The sequence below is a fragment of the Aotus nancymaae genome, unplaced genomic scaffold (genome assembly GCF_030222135.1).
Source record: "Aotus nancymaae isolate 86718 unplaced genomic scaffold, 86718_ANA_hifiasm-v0.15.2.pri h1tg000049l, whole genome shotgun sequence".
Classification (NCBI taxonomy): Eukaryota; Metazoa; Chordata; class Mammalia; order Primates; family Aotidae; genus Aotus; species Aotus nancymaae.
Window position 1 is genome coordinate 2549160 of NW_026988463.1, and position 22424 is coordinate 2571583.

The window sequence follows — 22424 nt, forward strand, 5'->3', positions numbered from 1 at the left end:
ACCCTCTGCGGGGACATGGGGCCTCCATCCTTGGGCCCCTCAGAGAGCCCAGGCCCTGCACTCCAGATCCCCAGCAAGGCAGAGGTGTACAGGGTAGCTGGGTGAGAAGCAGGACCTGGCCTAGGGACCCCCCGTACCAGGGTGGGCAGCTCCTATGGCCACATCCAGCCTCCCTGGCCTTACCCCAAGGTCCCCACAAATAGGCTGGGGGCCCCAGCTCAGCCACCAGAAGTCTCAGGGACTCCCACTCAGGACAGCCACTGCTGAGGCCAGCAGGGGTGGGGGGTGGGGGGTGGGGGATGGGGAGTGGGGGGTAGAGGGGCTGGGGAGGAAATGGTTTACAGAGAAAGGTTTTATTGCAATTATTTAGAGTGCGTCCCAAGGGGGAGGGGAGGAGGGGGCGCTCTGGTATTAAGTGGAAACACGTGTGGAGCTGGAGATCTTTTTGGAAAAAAAGCAAAAACACAAATTCCTTTCAGTCAGCAGGCCCGGCAGAGCAGCAAAGGCCCTCACCCTGCGGCTGCCGCTCTGCCTCTCTCTCTCTCTCTGTCTGTCTCTCTCTCTCTCTCTCTCTCTCTCTCTCTCTCTCTCTCTCTCTGTCTCTCTCTTACATCTCTGGGTCTCTCTCCCCCTATCTTGCTGCCACAGGCCCCCAGTACCTAGCGGGCAGGGTCAGGATGGGGGCTCACAGGGGCTGGGGCTGATTTCTGGGCAGTGGCAGGATCACCTTCCAGTCCACTGAGGCTTGGGGAGCTCGGGGCGGGCTGAGGCCCAAGGTCCGTGCAGGAGGGGTCCCAGGGCCCTGAGACAGGCAGGGAGGGGCTCAGAAGTTGCTGAAGATCTCTCGCTTCCGGTTCCAGTCCATTTGTGGCGCACGCTTGTTGACTCTCGTGGCTCGAGCCTTCTCCTTGGCCTCAGCCGCTGTGGGGCTCAGGTGGAGGCCGCTCTCCTGGAAGGGGTCTCGCTTCCAGGCACTCCCATCCTGGGGTGGGCATGGTGGGTGGGGTGCCTGGAGTAAGCCCTAGTTCCACACCCCAGATAGGAGCCCCTCCCAGGGACCAACCACCAGAGGCCGCCTGCTGGGGCTGAGGCAGTGGGCTCTCGAGGGCTTCCTGGAAGCACAGACCCCCCTGCCCTGGCTGACATCTCCACAGATACCCACCCCGAGGTCTCTGGCACCCCCGAGTGTGAGCTCAGGAGTGGTGGAGAAGGACATCCATACCTCAGTGTCCTTGTCTGAACCAGGCAGGTCACTCCGGGACGAGCACGCAGAGCCACCATTAAGCTGGGAAAGCAAAGGCAGGTTGTGGCTTCAGGGCTCCCGCCCAGGGAGCCGCCAGTTCACAGACAGACACAATACCTGCACACGTGCACACACGCACACACGCACACATCCCACAGCTGTGTGTGCTCCTCCACTTGGCTGTGGCCTCCGGCCTCAGGTGCACTCCACCTGCGGCGGGGCAGGCACTGGGAACCCGGCAATAACAGGCGGGCATCCTGGCCGGCTCATGGTGCAGAGGGAGTCTGGGCACAGGAACGGCCAGCGTGACCAACGCCTGCGGTGAGGCCACCACCAGCTCCCTTAGGAGGCAGAGACTGGAGAGCTTACCAACTCCTTACCAGGTGCAGCCTAGGAGGGGATGGAAGGCAGCGGCCCCAACCCCAGGCGCCCCATGTAGCTTGGGTGTGGCACTGACCCAGGACTTGATCCACAGGGGCATTAAAGGGAGGTGACAGGGCCAGAATTGGGTGTCACTACCACACCTCCTCAAGGACAGGGATCTCCAGGGAGAAGGGGGCCTCTGTCGGCCTCAGTACCCCCAGAGGCACCATGTCTCATGGCACCCCATCCACTCACCTGGGCAGGGCTGGTCCCGTTGGTGATGGGTGTTGGCAGAGGACCTGTGGGTGGGGATGGCGTGTCGGTGGCTGCTAGGGCACCACACCGTGCCCGCCCTGTTCCCCCCGGGCTGTGGCCCACCTTCCACGTGCTCCTCGGTGGGGGTAACCCGAAGCCGCTTGAAGTGTTCGTCTGTCTCCGGGTCCACCACCAGCAGCCGGGCCTCATCCTCCCGGGCCTTGATGCTGGCCACGACCTCGGAATGGCGCAGCCCCTCCACATTCTGCCCATTCACCTGCCACCACCAGCACACGTCAGCCCAGAAGTGGGCCCAGACAGCCCCCCACACCACGTGGCCAGGTGTGGCATCAAATATTCATCACAACCACCGCCCGCTGAGGCAGCAGGAAGCATGCCAGCTCACGTTCCCAGCGGCTCCTTCGTCCCTGCAAGGACCCAGGGGCCCGATGCGGACGGGCATGGGGTACCCAGCACCCTGCAGCCCCGGTGGGCTGGTACCTCAATGAGCCGGTCCTGGGCGCGGAGGCCAGAGCGAGCAGCAGGGGAGCCCGGGTCCACAGAGCGGATGTACTGGCCAGGCCGGGACTTGTCACTGTGCAGGTTGAACCCGTAGCCCTGAGGTCCCTTTCGCAGGTGGCAGAGCCGAGGGCGCAGCTCCCTCAGGGGCCCACTGGCATCCTGCAGGCCCAAGACAGGATCAGTCTCTTGGCTCCAGCCTCCCACCCTGAGAGGCTACTCTCAGGTGGAGCTGCCCCTGCCCAAATTCAGTACCATGCCCCCCGACAGGCAGACCCAGGTCTCAGGGGCAAACGCTCTGGGTGCCCAGGCTGCCTGTGATGGAGCTCTAGCTGTGGGAACTTTCGCAAAGCCCCTAAACCCAGGAGCCTCCCAAATGGGCCCAGCAGCTTTCCCAGGTTGCTGGGAGAATTCTCTGGGCTCAAGGCCAGCGCAGTGCACAGGCGGGGTGGGAGGAAGCACCAGGTGGGACGAACTGTCACCGTCGGCCTCCTAGGCGGCAGTCCCCGAGGGCCCTGCCTGTGTGTCCCCCTGCCCCGGGCTCGCCTCCAGAGCGTGGGCCAGGCGATCCTAGGCCAGCACTTTTGTTTTCTCTCCAGAGTCCTCCGTGAGGCTGGCTGCGGTGGCGGCTCTGTTTGCTTTCACATTCCGGGAAAATGAGCTGCCCCACCCCCATGGGCCCAGCAAGCAGGGGCTGGGGCCGGAGCTTAGAGTGGACAGGGCACAGAGCGCCTCCTGGTCCCCGAGGGACCCCCGATACCATCCCAGGGCCCTGCCCCATGTTACCTCTGGCATCCTGCAGTGGGGCTCTGGGCCAGGGGACCGTGCAGGCAGGGGCCAGGCCCAGTGATCCCCCCAGCCAGGGGCTGGGCCGGGCGGGCAAGGTGGCAGTGGCCAGCGGCTACCCGTGCTCAGATAAACATGGCGGTGGCCGGAGCAGGCGGGTGACAGCTCAGGTTTCCAGGGAGTGCCAGGCTTGAGGGTGTGTGCAGGGGAGAGTGTGCAGGCAGGGTGGGGGGCCACCCCGGCCCCTCCCTCATCTCCTACCTCCCTGTGTGTCCCTGAGGGACCACAGGCCAGGCCAGGGCCGGGCTAGCATGGCGGGAGGGGCACTCAGACCTCAGGAAGGCAGGTCTCCAGGCCTCAGATACCCCCGACCCCTCCAGCCACCTACCTTCAGGCTCACTCCAAACCCCAATGGACTGGGAAGAGCCATGCTAGTGGGGGGGGCGGTCAGGGCGCACAGGGGTCTTTCCCCGAAAGGCCGTGCCCTGTCCCCTGGGCTCAGGCCCTGCCCTTGGTCTGGAACACCCTCCTCCTGTCCCACCTGCCAGACACCTCTTGTGGAGCCTCCTGCCCACCCTCTGAAGCCTCTCTGCATGGCCGCCACCCGGCCCATCACACCAGGAACTCCAGGGACAAGGCTGGGGCTCCTCAGCCCCCCAGGGGCTCAGCTGGGCTACATGGGTTGAATTGGAGGGTACAAGACCCCCAAAATCTCCAGGGCCCCACCACACAAACCCGCCCTTCCTCCAGACACACCTGGTGGCACAGGCATGGGGCTTTAAGGCTGACCCTGACACCTGCCCACGGAGGCGCCCCTCAGGGATGCATCAGAGCTCAGCCCCCGCGGCTGGCCTGAGACAGAGGGAAGGTGTGGGGACAGGAGCCCAATTCGGGAGGGGACGTGGGGGCGTGACACGGGCCAGGCTGCAGACACACGTCACACGGTCACAGACACGAGACGTCCAAATACACCTGGGAATACGCATAGCCGCCCACACATGTGGCCGGCCCCACAGTGCTGGCCCCGCAGCCCTTCCCACACCTGCACAGAGGCCTGCAGGGCAGGGTTTCTCAAGGCACCAGACAGGAAGCAGGATCTGGTGGGGCATCTGGGGCCCCGAGGCCAGGCCAAGGCCCCCTCCACGTTCCCGGGGTCATTCTGGCCACCGCTCTGTGTCTTTCATTCTACAAGGCAAGAAGTTCTGCCTGTCATCAAGCCTAAACCCTCCTCATTGTCAGCAGGGTCCCGCGGTGCCAGGCATGGCACTAAACCCTCAGCTAGAGGGGCTGCAAGGTAGGGGCCGGGGTGGGCTGCTGGCAGCACACGGGGCAGGGCAGGGGGGCCCAGAATGCGGAGGAGCTTGGGCGGGGCTCATAGCTCACATTCCTCCTCGCTGCACTGGCTCAGCACACACTTCCTGCCACCTCCCGCCAGGCCCTCTGGCTCCCATGGGCTCCAGGCTCCCTCCCCGCCAGTGGCCAGCGCAGAGCCGGGCCATCCCTGGTCCCCCAGCCATGCCTGTGTCCAGACAAAGAGGCTGGCATGGGGGTACCCTGGGACCCCCCCAGATGGTGACGCACCAGCCCTGGCAGAAAAAGGCCTCCATTGTTGCTCAGGGGCCAGCCTGCTTACATCAAGGTCCTAGAGTCCCCTCCTCCCACCCTGGGAGGCTGAACGGCTGCTGGTTCCTCTGAGCCCTCCCTTCCTCCCACCCCACCTGACCTGTACCATTCCCTGGGATGGGCTCCGTGGAGGGGCTCCTGGAGCCCGAGCAGGTGGTGTGGCTCTCCCAGTGCGTGCCATGACAGCAGGACGGTGGCAGCGGGTGTCCAGCCAGGGTGGCCTGAGCTCTCTGGTCGACCCAGGCTCCCACCCGACTTATCTACCTCCCTCAGAGGCCCTGACTCCCCAGGGATGGGTGGGGACGTGGGGGCTGAGTCACTTTGGGGAGCAGGGTGATGACTGAGCCCACTCCCCTGCAAAGGCTCCAGCCCAGCGTCCCCCACCCAGCTGGGTTTCCGTCCTAAGAAAGGAAGGAAGGAAGCTGCTGGAAGGCCCTGCCCTGCCCCAGGACCCAGGGCTGGGGGGACAGGGAGGAGTCCCGGCCCCAGAACACAGGACAGCGCTGCCGAGGTTCCAGAGGAACAAGAACCAGGGGAGCCCAGAAGCCCCCACAGGGATCGTGTCCCACCCACACAGCCGCCTCCCGCAGAAGTGTCGCCCCCACTCGCTCTCAGCCACTGTCACCTGCTCTTAGCCCCCAAAGCCCTCCAGATGGGGGTGGGACATGGGCTGGGAGCAGGGGATGGAGGGCCCGGGTCTGCCACCACCTCCAGAGCCTGGCACCGCTGGCCGCACTCTCTGTTTGGGGGCTGTCCCCTGTTATCACCACGAGGATCAGCTGTACTGCAGCTGTGACCATCCCTAGCCCGGTGTGGCCCAGGCCTGAGTCATCACTAACAAGTCTTTCATGGCCCCAAAAGGAGGGTCAACCACATCAATTCCTCCCCTGCCCACCTCCCTATCCCCAGCCAGGACAGAGGACACAGAGAACCACCCTTACCCCCCGGGGGACACCCAGCAGTGGGCCCTCTCCACCCTGCACCAAAGCCAAACTACACACAGTCCTCCCCAGGGCTCTGCCTCTCTGTCACCAACACCCCCACTGGAGCCATCCTCACAGGGTACGCTCTGCCTTTCCGGGCTCCCTGACCGTCTCGGGCTTGCCCTGCACCCAGGCTGAGGAGGGCAGGATCTGAGCCTACTCTGTGGAGGTCAGATGAGGCCCAGCTCTTCCTGTCCATGCTGGGAGCCCGGGTAAAGAAACCTCAGGTCTCGGGCCAGGCACAGTGGCTCACACCTGTCATCCCAGCACTTTGGGAGGCCGAGGCAGGTGGATCGCTTGAGCCCAAGAGTTCAAGACCAGCCTGGCCAACATGGCGAAACCCCGTCTCTACTAAAAACAGAAAAATTAGCCAGGTGTGGTGGCACATGCCTGTAATCCCAGCTACTCGGGAGGCTGAGGCAGGAGAATCGCTTGAACCCAGATGTAGGAGATTGCAGTGAGCCAAGGAAAATAAAAAAAGAAACCTCAGGTCTTGATGACAGAAGAGAGGGGGAGACCTGGTTCCTTGGGTGTCCTCTGACCCCCTGGAGCCCCTGTCCTCAGCCAGACTCACGCACAGAGGGACCTGCCACTCAGGCCACCCTTTGTTCCTCTAAAAATACGCCCAGGGAAGCCCCTCCTAGGGCTTCCTGCAGCCCCTAGAGCCTGAAATAGCAGAGGGGGAAGGTCCCACCCAAGGCAAGGTGCCTCAGCCACCGCACCCTCCAGATAAAGTCCGAGGGCCGGATTTTTCCACAGGAAGGTGACCGGTGCATTTGTGTCCCAATCAATGGACAAATGCCTGGGGCGGAGGGGGAGCTTCCTCCTGGGGGAGGGAGGGTGCCTGGGAAAGAGGGAGGCCCCGGCCCTCAGCCTGGAGCCAGGGGCCCGGGCCGGCCAGCCCCCCGTAAGGCCAGCCCCCGCCAACCCGCCCCGGGCTGGGCATCTTGGCCCTGAGCACTGCCATAGCCTGCCCTCAAGCCCCAGGAACGAAACAGATCCCAGAGGACCTATGGCCAGGCCTGTGCCCAGGCTGGGCTCCCCACAGGGAATGCCGTCTCCCTGCCAAGAGGGCCCCCGGGGCGCAGCTCCAGGGGAAATGTTTGGGAAAGGGAGAAAGTCAATGTGCAGACCCCCCTGCTCCCCCAGAAACTCCACATCTCACACCTCCGACCCAGGCCCGAGGTTCTCAAAGTAGGGCCTGGGGAACCCGTGGACTCAATCCCCTGAAGGGATTTCTTTGAGAGCATGAAGACGATGGCAGGGTGTCCAGGAAGGCAGGACAGACAGCTTCAGGCTGTTCCTCTCGGCCCCCAGGCCTGCCACGCTGCCCCTCCCAGCGGCCACCTAGCCGGAGGTGGAGCAGGCCGCGCCTCAACTTTTCTGCGTCTCCTGGCTGGGAGCAGGTGCAGGGGAAGGAGGAAGTGCTGCCCAGCAGGACTCCAGAAGGAACAACAGACAGGGTCCGTGGGCCTCCCTTATATCTAGGGGGAGGGTGGGCTCACCCTGGAGCCTCCTGGACCCCCAACTCCACTCCCATGCTCACTCCCTGCTCCCAGCCCCACCCACGACAGGCCTGGTAGAGTGGCCTCCTCATGGCGCTGCCTGCAGAGGTGGCCAGCCCGCTCTCAGGCCTTCCCAGTGTGTAGATGCCTCAGACAGAGACAAGGACAGAGCCACGGACGACTCCCAGCACAGACACACAGCAGGGCACACGGAGACCCGGAATGCCTCTTCCTAGGGTTCCTCAGCCAACAGGCTGGGGGCTGGGGAGGTGGTGGCTTATCAGAGTGACCCCTCTACGGAGGAGCAGTGGCTCTGGGGCGTCCCAGAGAAGAGGAACAGATCAGGATGCTCTGACTCCTCCCAGTTTAGAACCCGGGCTGAGGATGGAAAGAGTGGCCCCCAGTAGCCAACAGGATGGTCTCCGGGGCAGAAAAGGAGCCCCAAAAGGCACAAGAGACCAAGACTTCTGGAGGGGACCAGAGGCAAGACCGCTGTCGAGAGAGGCTCTGGGAGAGGCTAGGGCAGTCCCTGTGGCCCAGCCCACCATACCTTCTTGCTGGCATCGGAGCTGCGGCCGCCCACGTGTGCCCAGTCCGGCTTTGGCTCCCAGGGGTCGTGGGCGGGCGGGAGCCCTCGCTGGGCCATCTCCTCAGTGCAGGTCAGCTGCCGCCGGCGCAGCTCCTCATCCGTCTCCTGGTCCACCACCAGCAGCCGGGTCTGCCCCTCCACAGCCTTGATCCTTTGCACCACCTGGGACAAATGGGTGGCAGAAGCGGGTCAGTGGCCTGCACTCCGGTCCACACATGGGCAGTGGCACCGCTCTGGGCTGGCCTGGGCATGCGGGCAGGCGGCTGGTCTGCATGGGTGGGTGGCTGCACCAAGAGGCCTGCCAGCCCCGCCCCCCACCCCCGGACTCCAGCGGCTCCCTCCCTCTGCTCCTGGGCTCTGGACACTAAAGCCCAGGCTGTCAGGGCTTCAGGGTCCTCCTGGGGTCTTGCTCTTAGCCCTGGGTCTTCTCCAGAGGGGGCCAGGAAGGGGCTGCAGGGTACAGCAGCTGGGGAGTCCGGTCTGGAAGTGACGAAGATGGTGCCCAGCTGAGCTTCAGCTTTTCGGTCTTGTTGTGCATGTGCACGTGTGCATCCATCTGTTTCAAAGACTCTATTTCCCTCTGGGTTCGAGGAAGACAAGGGTCTCCGTGGGCCCCAGTTTGGGTGTATCTATGCCCATTCCCGTCACTCTCTGCCACGCAGTGCGGGAGTCTAAACCCCTGACCCCAGGCCCATCTGCTCGCAGACCATGACCATGAGCCCATTCCCACGGGACCTGCGGAGCGGGAAGAGCTGGGCTCCTGGCTCAGGCACCCACACGTAGCCCGGGAAGCAGGCAAGACTGAGGTGCAGCTGTCGAGGGAGAGGGCAGGTGCACCTGTGGACAGCTGTGGGATGGCTGTCAGCATGTGTGTGCAGGTGCCTGTGAAGTATCTGGATCACAAAGGGGCCAGCATGCACCCTCAGAGAGAAAGCAGTGCCCACTGGGCTGTGGGAAGGAGGGGGGGCAGCCCCATTTCCACCTGCGGCCTGCGGGAAGGTGGACAGGGCTCCCCACCAGCTGCCAGGCTCAGCAGGGGTGGTGAACAGATAGGAGGGGCCGAGCCAGGCCCATCTTCCCACTGGTCCCCTCTCCCCATGACACAGAGTGAGGCAAAAGGAACCCAGTGCCCAGCTGCTTCTTGACTATGTGTCCCAGACAAGTCACCCCAAATCTCCGGATTCAGTTTCCTCATCTGTCCCACGAGGCTGTAACTACCCCTCCTGCCCTCCTGGGGCAGAGGGGAGGGTCCACCATGACCTGTGTGTCCAGTCCTCGAGACCAGCACCCCAGGGGCCTTGGATAAGCAGGTGTTCCCAGGGCAAGGGCGGCAGTGACGTCAAACAGCAGCCAGGCCCTCACCCTGCCAGCCACACCTTCAATCCCTCAGGCCCAGGCCCCCAGCCTAATCCCCACCTTCTTCAGCAAACAACACTACACAGCAGACACTATGGGTGGAAGGCAGGGGGCGAGCTGCAGAGGAACAGACAGGTACTGGGTAAACAGGAGACCAGCTCCAGGCCTAGATGAGAGCCAACCTGCTCATCTCTTTTTTTATTTGAGAAGGAGTCTCACTCTGTCCCGATGTGATCTCGGCTCACTGCAACTTCTGCCTCCTGGGTTCAAGCGATTCTCCTGCCTCAGCCTCCTGAGTAGCTGGGACTATAGGCGCGAGCCACCACATCCGGCTAATTTTTTTGTATTTGTAGGAGAGTCGGAGTTTCGCCGTGTTAGCCAGGATGGTCTCCATCTCCTGAAATCATGATCCGCCCACCTTGACCTCCCAAAGTGCTGGGATTACAGGCGTGAACCACCTCGCCTGGCCCCAACTTACTAATCTCTAGGATCCAGGACCAGCCATGTAGACAGGATTTGCTGGTGCTGTGAGGGACAGGGGACCTGGAGGACAAAGGGTGTGTGGACGCTGGACTCCCACCAGGGTCTGGAGGGAGTCCCTGGCCTGTGGGAGACAGACAGACCTCAGGGGTCAGAATGCACAGAGAAAAGGCTCTGTTCTCACTGGCCAGGAGGCAGGAGGCTTCAGCCAATGTCCCCAGCCAAGGTAAGCAGCCTCTAAGGAGGGGCAGTGCCTTTGGAGCTAAGGAATGTGATTGCCACCAATGGCCAACTCCCACCTGGTCCCAGACACAACCGGCTGGGACACACGAGAGTACGGACACACAGACTCACCGGCCTGCAGACACACAGTGACAAACATACAGGCCAGGCGTGCAGACACACAGGACTGGACACTCATGTTCACACACAGAGTCCAGCTCTCACACGACCGGGAGTCTAAATCTGTGTGTACACACACACACACACACACACACACGTATGCAGACCTGGATTCTGGATTCTCACATGCACACTCCAGCACACACACAGGTGCAGACACACTGATGCCCTTAGCGGGCCCCCTCCTGGGTACACACAGGCAGGCGGGTGCACACATGGCTGACCCCAGAGGCACCTGCACACACACACCCAGCTGTGTTCACACGCACACGTGTACACACACACCCAGGCAAAAGCACCCAGGTCTCCACCTTCCTGGAGGGGCCCCAGGCTGCCTGACACCCTCCTTCATGGCACACTGAGGCCAAGACGCAACCAAACAGCGAAGCCAACGGCCAGGAGCCGCAGTGCGGGCCCCTCCCTGCCAGGATACACCCCCACCCCGGTGGAAGGCTGAGCTTCCTGCGCCGGGACTTGCAAGGCGCCGGGCCACTGCCTCCCGGCAACGTCCGCGTCCTCCCCGCGGGACGCCCCTCGGGCCCCGTGCGACCCCCGCCCGCCCCAGGGAGACGTGCTCGTGGAGGCGTGGGCGGGCCGGGGGCGAGCTCGGGCCCCCACCTGGTGGTGCGTCTCGCCCTCCACGTTGACGCCGTTGACCTCGACCAGGCGGTCCCCAGCGCGCAGCGCGGCGGCCTCGGCCGGGGAACCGGGCTCCACGCGCCGGATGAACTGCCCGCGGCGGCCCTTCTCGCCGTGCAGGTGGAAGCCGTAGCCCTGCTCGCCGCGCACCAGGCGGCACAGACGCGGCCGCAGCGCCTCCGGCGCGGCCATGGCGCCCGCTGCCCACCGGACGCGGAGGCAGGGGCGCAGGGGAGCTCGGGGGCTGTGGCGGCGCTGGGCACCCGGCGGTGGCTTCGGCGGCTCCCGCTCGGCTCCCGTCGCCTCGGGCTCCGGCTCCGGCTCCAGCTCGGGCTGCGGCACCGCCCCCGCGCCCGCCCCTTCCCCGCCCCCGCCGTCCGGCCGCCCCCGCCCCCGCCCCCGCCCCCGCCCCGTCCCCGTCCCCGTCCCAGCCATCCCGGCCAGGCCCCTGCCTCTGCGCCCTGCCAGTCCAAGGGGGTGCGGGGGGAGGGGGCAGGGCCAGGGAACCCCCCCAACCACCGGGACCCCTCTGTCTCGCCCCTTCTCTGGACGGCCGCCTTGGTGCCAGCGCCTTTGCCCTCTATCCCAGGAACATTTACTGGAAACCCACTCTATGCGCAGCACTGAGGCAGGTCTTGAGGTGGGAGACGGGTTGGAAAAAGGGTCTCCAGGCCAAGGGACTTCCCCCACAAAGGGGCCAAAGGCTAAGAACGAGGGCCACAGCCCTCCACCCTCCCCAGGTAGCCCTCCCCGACCCCCTTGCCTGTCTCCTCTCGGCTGTGCCTGATCCCGATCCCTCCTGCAGCCAGAGCTGCCCTGTGGCAGGGTAGCGGCTCAGGACCGCCCAGGAGGTAAAAAGAGGGGTTTAAAAGTGACACGCAGCAGCCCCTTTCTGCACCCTGGGGGCCGGTGACTGGGAGACTCCCTGGTCTACCCACCGTGTTCCGGCTATCTGCACCGAGTCCCGGTTATCTGCACCGAGTCCGTTCCCGAGCCCTCCCCGCATTATTTCCCTTGGCTGGGCCCCCTCACTTGTGTCCCAGTCCACCCCAGGCCTGGACTGTGACTTTGCAGTCACAGGCTTGGATGAGGGTGGGGGAAGAATCTGAGTCTCAAGGATCTCTGCTACCCGCTCCTGACATGGGATACGCTGCACTGAAGTGTCTGGGTTCTGAGCTCTGGGTGGGGGCCAGTGTGCACAGGCAGACCCCTGTAGGCCTCCCCTCCCCTGGCCCACAGCCTCTACCTGAAGCACAAGTGTCCCCACTTCCCCAACAGAACAATCACCATCACAACAAAATCATTTACGGCTGAGAGCATTTTACCTAGGGGCCCGGCCACTTTACAGATCTGAAAACTGGGGTCTGGAGAGGGAAGAGACCCACATAGTTTCCTCAGCTCCATTTGGGCCCAGGGATGTGAGATTCAGAGTCCATGCTCTTCACTACCCAGCTCTTCCTCAGTCTCCAATATGGGAAGGCAGCTGAGTCCAGGCACAGTCCCAGCCTGCCCTCCTCCCCAGTCCAGCCAGGCCCCCTGCACATACCTGGTTCCCAGGAGTTAGGCAGAGCCAGCCCAGGCAATTCCCCATGTGAGCTGGAGAAGCAGGCTTGACGCAGTCCTCCTCTCCCTCTCCTCTCTCCAGCGCCCTTGGCCTGGGCTCCCCTGCCCCCTCCCAAGCACAGGGCCCGCCTCTGGGCAGCCTCCTGGGCCATGGCCCCCTGGGTACCCACATCCCGGCAGCTGCCCCTAAAAGCCACTTAGGCTGAGGCCCCATGGTTGCTCCCTACCCCCACCCCTGCAATTCCTGGCTGAGGCTGCCTCAGGCTTCCGCCTGGCTGGCCACCTCCATCTGTCTGTCTGCATGTCCAGAGGCTGCCTATCCAGCCTGTGGCTGGCCTGCCTGGACATAGCCTGGAGCTGCCATCCTTGGAGCCTGTGAGGGTGGTTGTGGGCAGTGTGAGCCACCACGCACCCCACACACCACTCTGGGTGGGGCTTAGGGGGTCATCCCACATCAACCAGGGCCACCCAAAACCTGGTAGGCTGTAGCTTCAGGGCCACACCAGAGTCAGGAAGGTGGCTGGATGGGAGCCCCCAGCAGGGTAAGGTGGGTAAGGGGGCTTGCAGACCTTTCCCCCTAGCTGGGGCAGACTCCCGATCAGCCTTGGGCGTACATCAGCCTTCCCTGGCCCAGGACTCAGCTGATTCCTCCTCCCAGTGACTGAAGATGGGATGGGGGGCCAGGAGCAGTGGCTCATGCCTATAATCCCAGCACTTTGGGAGCTGAGGCAAGTGGATCACCTAAGGTCAACAGTTCGAGACCAGCCTGGCCAACATGGCAAAACCCCATCTCTACTAAAAAGACAAAAAAAATTAGCCATGGTGGCACACACCTCTAATCCCAGCTACTAGGGAGGTTGAGGCAGAAGAATCACTTGAACCCAGGAGGCAGAGGTTGCAGTGAGCCAAGATGGTGCCACTGGACTCCAGCCTGGGTGACAGGGAGACTCTCAGAAAAAAAAAAAAAAAAAAACAAGGCCAGCACAGTGGTTCATACCCGCAATCCCAGAACTTTGGGAGGCCGAGGCAGGTGGATCACCTGAGGTCAGGGGTTCAAGGTCAGCCTGGCAAACATGGTGAAATCCCATCTCTACTGAAAATACAAAAATTAGCCAGGTGTGGTGGCTAATGCCTGTAATCCCAGCTACTCAGGAGACTGAGACATGAAAATCACTTGCACCAGGAGGTGGAGGTTACGGTGAGCCAAGATCATGCTACTGCACTCCAGCCTGGGAGATAGAGTGAGACTCCATCTCAAATAATAGTAAGAATGACTTTTAAAAAGATAGGATGGGGAGCAGTGGGATGGAGGGAAGGGCCACCAGGGATGGGAAGTCACAACCGGGGCCAGGAACCTAGGATGTATCACTGGACACACTGCCGCTACAAAGTAACAAAGGAGTCCCCAAAGCCAAGAAGGAGCTGAAGAAGGGCTGAGGAAGGTAACAGAGTAGCAAAGGGCTGGGCAGCAAAGGAAGTGGGCCTGGCACAGGGGGAGGGGGGGCAGGATGAATTGAGGCAGTCAGAGAGGAACTGGAGGTCACAGTTTCAGAGGAGGTGCAGAGTCCTTGAGAGGGGACAATGAGTCCGGGGGCCTGGAGGAACAGGCGAGGAAGGGTGACTCAGCAGCTCTCGGGGGCAAACCCTCCCAGGCCTCTTCTCCAGCCGCCCCCGGAAGCTCTCAGCCCTGCTCCCAGGCTGACCTCAGCCCTCACACGTGCTGCGCTAGAGGCAGAGCAAGGTGAAGGGAAGAGCCTGGGCAAAGGTGTTTAGGGGCTGTCAGGTGCTTGGAGTTTCAACAAAAGGGCTACGGAGGCTGGGTGCCGTGGCTCACGCCTGTAATCCCAGTACTTTGGGGGGTTGAGGCAGGCGGATCACGGGGTCAAGAAGATCGAGACCATCCTGGCTAACACAGTGAAACCCTGTCTGTACTAAAAATACAAAAAATTAGCCGAGCGCGGTGACTCACGCCTGTAATCCCAGCACTTTGGGAGGCTGAGATGGGTGGATCACGAGGTCAAGAGATCGAGACCTCCTGGTCAACATGGTGAAACCTCGTCTCTACTAAAAATACAAAAAATTAGCTGGGCATAGTGGCATGTGCCTGTAATCCCAGCTAGGAGGCTGAGGCAGGAGAATTGCCTGAACCCAGGAGGCGGAGGTTGCAGTGAGCCAAGATCGCGCCATTGCACTCCAGCCTGGGTAACAAGAGCGAAACTCTGTCTCAAAAAAAAAAAATACAAAAAATTAGCTGGGCATGGTGGCACGTGCCTGTAATCCCAGCTACTCGGGAGGCTGAGGCAGGAGAATCACTTGAACCCGGGAGGTAGAGGTTGCAGTGAGCCAAGATCGCACCACTGCATTTTTTGAGACTCCATCTCATAAAAAAAAAAAGAAAAAGAGAAAGAAAAAAAGGACTAGGGAGGTGGGTGGGAGGGAGTAGGGTCAGCACCGAGAGGAGGGTGGACTTTCTTTTGCTCGTTCTGCAGGGTTCATGTGGGGTGACGAGGGCCCCCCAGGGCAGCAGCAGCAGGGAAGAAAGTCAAGTCAGGGCGATCGGAGGCTTGGGAGATCCCCCCTCCCCACCCAAGCCCCTTGTTCCCAGCATGCTACCCAGGCACTAGTCCTGTCCAGTAGAGGGAGAGCAGGTCTCAGCCTGCTCCGCTGCGCTGTGGGTGGGGGCTCCACCCGGGTGGGGGCTGCCCCTGCGCTCCTGATGCCGCAGGACCTTTCCTCCGGGCCTTGAACCCGCATCTCTCCAGCAAGGCCCCAGCGACCTCAGGGAGCCCGAGCCTGGGCCTGGACGTGGGCTATGTGGTGTGGCCGTGGTCTGGGGCCCTGTCTGGGGGTGGGACCGCTATTCCGAAGCCCCAGTAATGGCCCAGAGCTGCTCAGGCAGGCGTAGCTTCCTAATGGACATTAATGGCCCTGCAAGCATAACCGGACCGCGCCTAGGGCCTCTCCCTTCAGACTGCACCGCGCTTCTCTTTAGATTCCGAAACTGGAGCAGGAGGGACGAGCGCGACAGGAGAAGGTGACCAACAGAGACCCAGACGCGAGAAGGAGAGAGAAGAGGGGCGCTGCGACGACCCAAGAGAAAGGAGGTGGAGGAAACCGCCGCCTCGGACGGGGCGGCCCCGCCCACCCGCTGTGGTCCCGCCCACTGCGGCTTTAGCCCCGCCCATTGCTGGGGATGTGGGTCGGGGGGCTGCCTCCCGGAACCATGGCCACGCAGCGCCATCTGGCAGGAACTGCTGGCATTGCATCGTCCGAGGAGTTGCCCCAGGTCCCCCGCCCCTCTGACTTCCTTTCGATCCAGTCCTGTGGGGTGGGAACTGGAGTGAGGCTGGAGCCCTAGGGCTGGGGCGCTGCAGAGGAATAAGGGTGTGGAGTCGGGGAGGCAGAGGAGCCCCTAGTCGGTTTTGCCTCCTCATCTTGGACCTGACAAGCACCAGGGAACATCACTGAAACCCCCCCCCAAAACAGTGCTTTGAGCATCTTGGCCTGTGCAAGGAGAGGTGAGAGCTGAAGCAGCCTCAAGAAGGATATTTAACCCAGCCTGTGGTCCTGGAGTCCTCATTCAGGGAGGGAGTTCCCAAGCTGTCGTGGAACCTGCAGTCTGGAGCAGGTGGTGGGGACGAGGAGGGGGTAGTGGGAGGGGTGGTGACAGCAGACAGGGCTCACCCTGCCAGAACACCAGTATTGTCCCATAGGCAGTGGGGAGCCCTTGAGGCGTGGTTTGGGGGGTGACAAGGTCAGGACATCCATGTTCTTAGAGGTCAGGTTTGGTGAGGAACAGGGGCAGGAGTGGGAAGGAATGAGCTCTCAGGGAGGAGAATGGGTCGCCCTGTGGGGTGTGTAACCACCTTTTCACCCAGCACAGAGCCTGAGGGAGGGCTAGATGGAACCAAGGCATCCATAAGAATTGGCTGGTGCGCCGGGTGCTGTGGCTCACGCCTATAATCTCAGCACTTTAGGAGGCCGAGATGGGCAGATCCATTGAGGTCAGGAGTTCAAGACAAGCCTGGCCAACACGCTGAAACCACATCTCTACTCAAAAAACACAAAAATTAGCTGGGCATGGTGGCAGGCACCTGTAATCTCAGCTACTGGGGAGGCTGAAGCAGTAGAGTCGTCTGAGCCGGGGAGGCAGAGAGGCAGAGGTTGCAGTGAGCTGAGATAGTGCTACTCCAGGCTGCGAGACAGCAGAGCAAGACTCCATCTCAAAAAAAAAAAAAAAGAACGAACGAAAAAAAAAAAGAATTGGGAGTGTGAGAGCACCCACATTTGGGAGAAGGACACACCTCGGAGATGGAAAGGCCCTACCAGTGAGGGGGTGGGGCTTCCAGAAGCGGGGGTGGGGAGCTAGTTCCACGGGGCATCCTGAAGCCAGGCCCAGGACCACCCCTCCCCCAGTCTTTGCTGGGAGAACCCTGCCAGATGGCCACGGGAGGACTCCAAGGGTGGGCTGCATCAGGGCAAGTGACCTCGGTGGTTTGGGGTCCAGGACAGTCCTTGGAGTCCCAAGCCAGATTAGAGAGGGTTGAAAAGGGAGTGGGAGGGAGGAGGGGCCCAGATCCTTGGGAGGGGAGGTGGAGGGGGCAAGGGTGGAGGGAGGCCCTCGCTGTTCAAAATGGCAGGGCACATTTACATGGGGGGCTGGAGCCAGTGACCAGAAGTGCATGCAGAGGGTGACAAGACGTAGAGGAGCTCCTGAGGAAGCAAGGGGGCTCAGGTGGAGGAGCCGCTCCTCCATAGGAGGGGAGCAAGGCCCAGAAGAAGGGAACCAGGGGTTCTTAATCTTCTGCGGAAGACTTTGGCTGAGGGAGGGAGGAGGTGCCGAGAGATCCCGGTTTGAAATGAATGCTGAGTGCCTGGCGCTTCCCCTGGTCGGCGAGGGAGGGGCCACTGACATTTGCCAGGGCGTGGGCGCGCCTGTCTGGTCCCTGAGCTAGACGGCAAAGTACACAGGCAGACGAAGGGGTCCTACGCGGGGGCGCAGGAGTCAGGCGGATTTTATTGACCGGACAGCAGGCCGGGGCTGTGAGCAGCGCCTGGAAGCCGCAGCAACTTCTCCTGGGTCAGGCGCGGAGGCTCGGGGGCGCGTGGGGACGCTGTCAGGACAGTTCGGGGGCCAGGCGGGGCCAGCCAAGGCGGTTTGCTGCGGGGACCACGGCTGGGCGGGAGACATCTCTCCGAAGTCTCTAGCGAGAACAGAGCAAGGCCGTGGGGAGGGGGCCGTGCGCCCTCCACCGCCGCTCCCGGGTGCCAGGGTCGAGCCCGTCCCAGGAAAGCATTTGTGGGAGCGGAGCGGGGGATGAAAGGGCCCGAGAGTGCCGCGCAGCTCGGTGCTCTGGCTCAGACCTCCCGAGACCCCCTTGCCTGCGATGGTCCAGGCCTCCTCCCCTCTCACGTACCTGGCCGGCTCCGCCGAAGTCCAGGGACTCGGGTTCGAGTGCAGGCTCAGGGGCGCGCGGGCTCCCGGGCGCACGGACGGGGATCCCTGCCTCGGAGCTCCTGCGTCGCGCCTCCCACAGCTCCTGAACCCACGAGGGCGGCAGGAGAGGAACCTCGCGGGCGGCGGGCCCGGGGGAGAAGGTGTCCCTGGCCAGGGTCTCGGCGGCCGGGTGCAGCGCGCGGCGCCACAGGTAGGGTGAGCGGCGCAGCCCCATGAGCAGGCCGGCGGCGCGGCCCACCGTGTGATAGCGGGGACTCGCCACGTGCTTGTACCAGGCGCTGGCGGGCAGCGGCAGCAGGAGCAGGAGCAGCGGCAACGCCAGCGCCAGGCGCAGCCGGCTCGCGGGAGCCTCCCGCACCCCCCGGCCCGGCGCCAGGGCGCTCGAGTCGACGGCCGCCCTGCGGGGCGGGCCACGAACCGGCTCGGTTGGGTTTGGGCGCGCAGCGGAGTTGGAACGCCGGGTATCGGAGCCCAGGAGGCAGGAGGCTAGAGGCGAGCCGTGGGTCCCCTGCGGGTCCAGCTTTAACCGCTCGGTGGCCCCGCCTCGGTCCGCCCCTGCGGTACCCGCTCGGCTCCCCAGATGGGGGGAGGGACACAAGGAGGAGAGGGAACCCCCGCAGCTGGAGGGGCATGGGTTCCCGAACACCTCACTGAGTGGGCCGCTGGTTGGAACTGGGCTCGAGGCTCCCCTAGGGGGCCTTGTCCCCTTTTCTGCCTGCTCAGCCTCCTCCCCCCACGAGTGGACGTGCCAGGGAGGGAGTCCTGGGACGTGGGCCTCAGGGGCCACTGATGAGGGAGTAGGGGTGAGGGATGCCCCTTTAGCCAGAGCTCCTGCAGGCGGGCGCCAGCAGAGCGAATGCCCAGGGACCCGCAGAGCTACAGTGGCTATCACAGGAGAGTTATCGGGAGCCCTCAGCACCATTCAAGACCCCTCTGGGTGATTCCCTGCAAGAGTTGTCCCTTGTCCATGCCTAGCACAGCTCCCAAAGCTGCCCCCACATCCTGTCCTGTCTTCTGCCACCGCCTGCTTCTCCCCACCAATCCACCTCCCAGCAGAGCTGAATGGAGGCTTAGAAGCCTCATGTTGGCTACACCAAGCCAACCCTGAGGTCTCTGCTTCCCCGAGGCCTCCAGGAGAAAGAGTCAACCTTTTCATAAACTTCTAACTCTGAAGGGGCAGGACAAGACCTTGCAGACTTCCAGAGCCTTGTCCCTGGGCATGGTCCCCCCAGAGAACTTTCTCCAGCCAGTCTCAATTTTTGTCTGAACCAACAGCCTGTGGCTTTGCCTGCCTCTGTGCATCTGGGCCTAGAGCATCGTTCCCTCCTTCTCAGCCTGGCGAACTCCTATTCATCCTCCAGGATTCCACTAAATGGCCCAGGTCCTTGGCCAAGTGCGGTGGCTCATGCCTGTAATACCAGCACTTTGGGAGGCTGAGGCAGGTGGATCACCAGAGTTCAAGACCAGCCTGACCGATATGGTGAAACCCCATCTCTACTGAAAATAAAAAAAATTAGTTGGGTGTGGTGGTGAGCAGCTGTAATCCCAGCTACTTGAGAGGCTGAGACAGGAGAATCTCTTGAATCCGGGAGGCAGAGGTTGCAGTGAGCTGAGATTGTGCCACTGCACTCCAGCCTGGGCAACAGAGCGAGACCCTGTCTCAAAAAAAAAAAAAAAGGCACAGGGCCAGACAGTTCCCCAGAATATCCCTTTGTGCCCACCTGGGCTTAACAGCCCCCTCTCAGCCAGGCGACATGGCTCATGCCTGTATTTCCAGCACTTTGGGAGGCTGAGGTGGGCAGATCCCCTGAGGTCAGGAGTTCAAGACCATCCTAGCCAACATGGTGAAACTCCATCTCAAAAAAACTAGCTGGGTATGGTGGCACACGCCTGTAGTCCCAGATACTCAGGAGGCTGAGGCAGGGAAATGGCTTAAACCTGGGAGGCGGAGGTCTGAGCTGAGATCATGCAATACTCTGTCTCAAAAAAACAAACACAAAAAAACAGCCCCCTCCCAGAGGGCAGAGAACTCTTTCCGGACCTCTCAGCAAAGGTGAATCCAGCCCTCCCTCAGTAACCACACCAGTCATGGGGCAGCCCCTGGGTCCCAGACACTAGAAATCTTGTTTCAAGTCGTCATGAACAATCTCAACTTGACCTCCAGACAGTGCCAGGGATGGAACTATTATTGACTCCACTCCCCAATGAGGAAACTGAGGCCCAGGGAGAAGTTACCTGCCCCAGAGCATGTTGGGTAAATGGTGGCGGTGAGATACACGCTAGCTCGTGAGCCCAAGAGCCTCAGCTTCGGGGAACAGGGTATCCCCGTCCAGAAGGGCACAGAAGGGCTGGGGGCAGGTTGGGCACGGTGGCTCATGCCTGTAATCTCAGCACTTTAGGAGGCCAAGGTAGGTGGATTGCTTGAGGCCAGGAGCTCAAAACCAGCCTGGCCAATACAAAACTTAGCCAGGCGTGATGGTACACACCTGTAGTCCCAGCTACTCAGGAAGCTGAGGCAGGGAAATCATTTGAACTTGGGAGGCAGAGGTTGCAGTGAGCCAGGATGGCACCACTGCACTCCAGCCTGGGGACAGAGCAAGACTCCATCCCAAAAAACAAACAAACAAACAAAAACAGAAGGTCTGGGGGCAGAGTCAGGCCGACTCCTGAGGTATGAGGGGCCCGGGGGGCTCTAGTGAGCCTGAGGAGGTTTAGAAGCAGCAGCCCTCCTCACAAAGGCCCTCCCTGTTCAGGGCATGGTGAGATGCCAGCCCAGCTTGACAATCGCAGCTGAGGGCAAGAGGATAAAGCTCTTGGCCTCTCCTGCCTCAGTTTCCTCATCTGTAAACAGCGGGTAGAAACAGTGGCCACTTCATCATCTTGTTGGCATTGATAATTCAGAGGTGGGTCTGGGAACTGAGCCGTGCCTGGTACCCAGTGGGCACTCAATGAACGCTGTGGCTAGGATCTAGCCTTGCTGCGCCAGGGGATGACCACCCCCAGCCTGTCAGGAAACACTGTGACGGGGGCAGAATGGGGGATGCAGATGGAGCTGTCTGCGCCACCTGGAGGACCCCAGGGACTAGAGGCCCTGCAAGAAGCTGTCCTCGCCGCGCTCCCCCAGGGCCCCTTGTACTTGAGAGATGCCTGGAGTGTGTGGTGGGCGGGCAACACAGCACGATACGGGCCAGAGCCAGGCCCCATCAGGGTCCCTTGGCGCTGCCGCCTGCTCCCAGCTAAGGTGACGTGGGTGTCTCTGGAGCCCTGGGGGACTGTAGCCCAGTCCAGAGAGGGTCCAGGATGCCCCCTGGAGGTGGCCCGGGTGGCTTCTGCAGGGGGAACTGTGGAAACTGATCAATCAAAGTCTACTGTGGGATGGAAGTCCCTGTGACAGAAAACAGGAGAGCTGTAACAGCATAGACACATCTCAAAAATGCAATGGCGTACAAAGGAAAAAACTCCCTGCAGCACGGTAGGTTCTGTGTGCTGCCATTTTCTGAGCTTAAACCCCAGCAGTGGGCTGGGCGAGGTGGCTCACACCTGTAATCCCAGCACTTTGGGAGGCCGAGGCGGGCGGATCACCTGAGGTCAGGAGTTCGAGACTAGTCCGGCCAACATGGCAAAACCCCATCTCTACTAAAAGTACAAAAATTAGCCGGGCATGATGGCAGGCACCTGTAGTCTCAGCTATTCAGGAGGCTGAGATAGGAGAATCCCTTGAACCCAGGAGGCAGAGGCCCCAGTGAGCTGAGATCACACCACTGCACTGAGCCACTGCTCAAGGCAGGCACCTGCCTGCCACAGGCACAAAGCCTGGCCCCGAACAGGAACTCCCTGGTAAGGAGGAGATGAATAAGCAAATCTGTTTTGTCATCTTTAAAATTATTGGCCAGGTGTGGCATGGTGGCTCATGTTTGCAATTCCAACACTTTGGGAGGCGGAGGGGGAGTGAGAGAGCAGCCTGGGCATTTTTTTTTTTTTTTTTTTTGAGACAGTCTCTCTCTGTCACCCAGGCTGGAGTGTCGTGATGGGATCTCGGCTCACTGCAACCTCTGCCTCCGGGTTCAAGAAATTCTCTTGCTTCAACCTCTCAAGTAGTGGGATTACAGGCATGCACCACCACACCTAGCTAATTTTTGTATTTTTAGCAGAGATGGTGTTTCACCTTGTTGGCCAGGATGGTCTCGACCTCTTGACCTCATGATCTGCCCACCTGGTCTTCTCAAAGTGCTGGGATTACAGGAGTGAGCCACCGCGCCCAGTCCACTGCTGGGATTTAAGCTTAGAAAATGGCCTTTTCTCTCTTTTTTTTTTTTTTTTTTGAGACGGAATCTCTTTGTGTTGCCCAGGTTGGAGTGCAGTGGCACGATCTCAGCTCACTGCAACATCTGCCTCGCAGGTTCAAGAGATTCTTCTGCCTCAGCCTCCTGACAGCTGGGACTACAGGCGTGTGCCACCACATCCAGCTAATTTTTGTATTTTTAGTAGAGTTGGGGTTTCGCCATATTGGCGAGGCTGGTCTTGAACTTCTGACCTCATGATTTGCACGATCTCAGCAACCCTGGCCTCCTGGTTCAAGCAATTCTCCTGCCTCAGCCTCCCATGTAGCTGGAATTACAGTTATGCACCACCATGCCTAATTTTGTATATTTTTTTTAGT

At 61.5% G+C, this 22424-nt stretch overlaps 2 protein-coding genes across 4 annotated transcripts; both read right to left on the reverse strand.

The window, feature by feature from the left end:
• Positions 1-334: 334 nt before the first annotated feature.
• NHERF2 (NHERF family PDZ scaffold protein 2) lies at positions 335-10950 on the reverse strand. Of its 3 annotated transcripts, XM_012441799.3 has the most exons (7): positions 10723-10950; positions 7828-8028; positions 2363-2542; positions 1985-2138; positions 1862-1905; positions 1223-1285; positions 335-982 (listed from the first exon to the last, which is right to left on the reverse strand). In XM_012441799.3, exons 1-7 carry the CDS (start codon positions 10933-10935, stop codon positions 824-826), a joined length of 1014 nt encoding a protein of 337 aa, XP_012297222.1. In that variant the 5' UTR covers positions 10936-10950; the 3' UTR covers positions 335-823. The 3 variants fall into 3 exon arrangements, with proteins under 3 accessions (XP_012297222.1, XP_012297224.1, XP_012297223.1); XM_012441801.3 differs by lacking the exons at positions 7828-8028; positions 10723-10950 and adding an exon at positions 4896-6553; XM_012441800.3 differs by lacking the exons at positions 7828-8028; positions 10723-10950 and adding an exon at positions 4890-6553.
• Positions 10951-17296: 6346 nt separating this feature from the next.
• Positions 17297-18686, reverse strand: NPW (neuropeptide W). The gene is made up of 2 exons (XM_012441798.3): positions 17724-18686; positions 17297-17510 (listed from the first exon to the last, which is right to left on the reverse strand). Exons 1-2 carry the CDS (start codon positions 18684-18686, stop codon positions 17424-17426), a joined length of 1050 nt encoding a protein of 349 aa, XP_012297221.2. The 3' UTR covers positions 17297-17423.
• Between the last annotated feature and the right edge of the window lie 3738 nt (positions 18687-22424).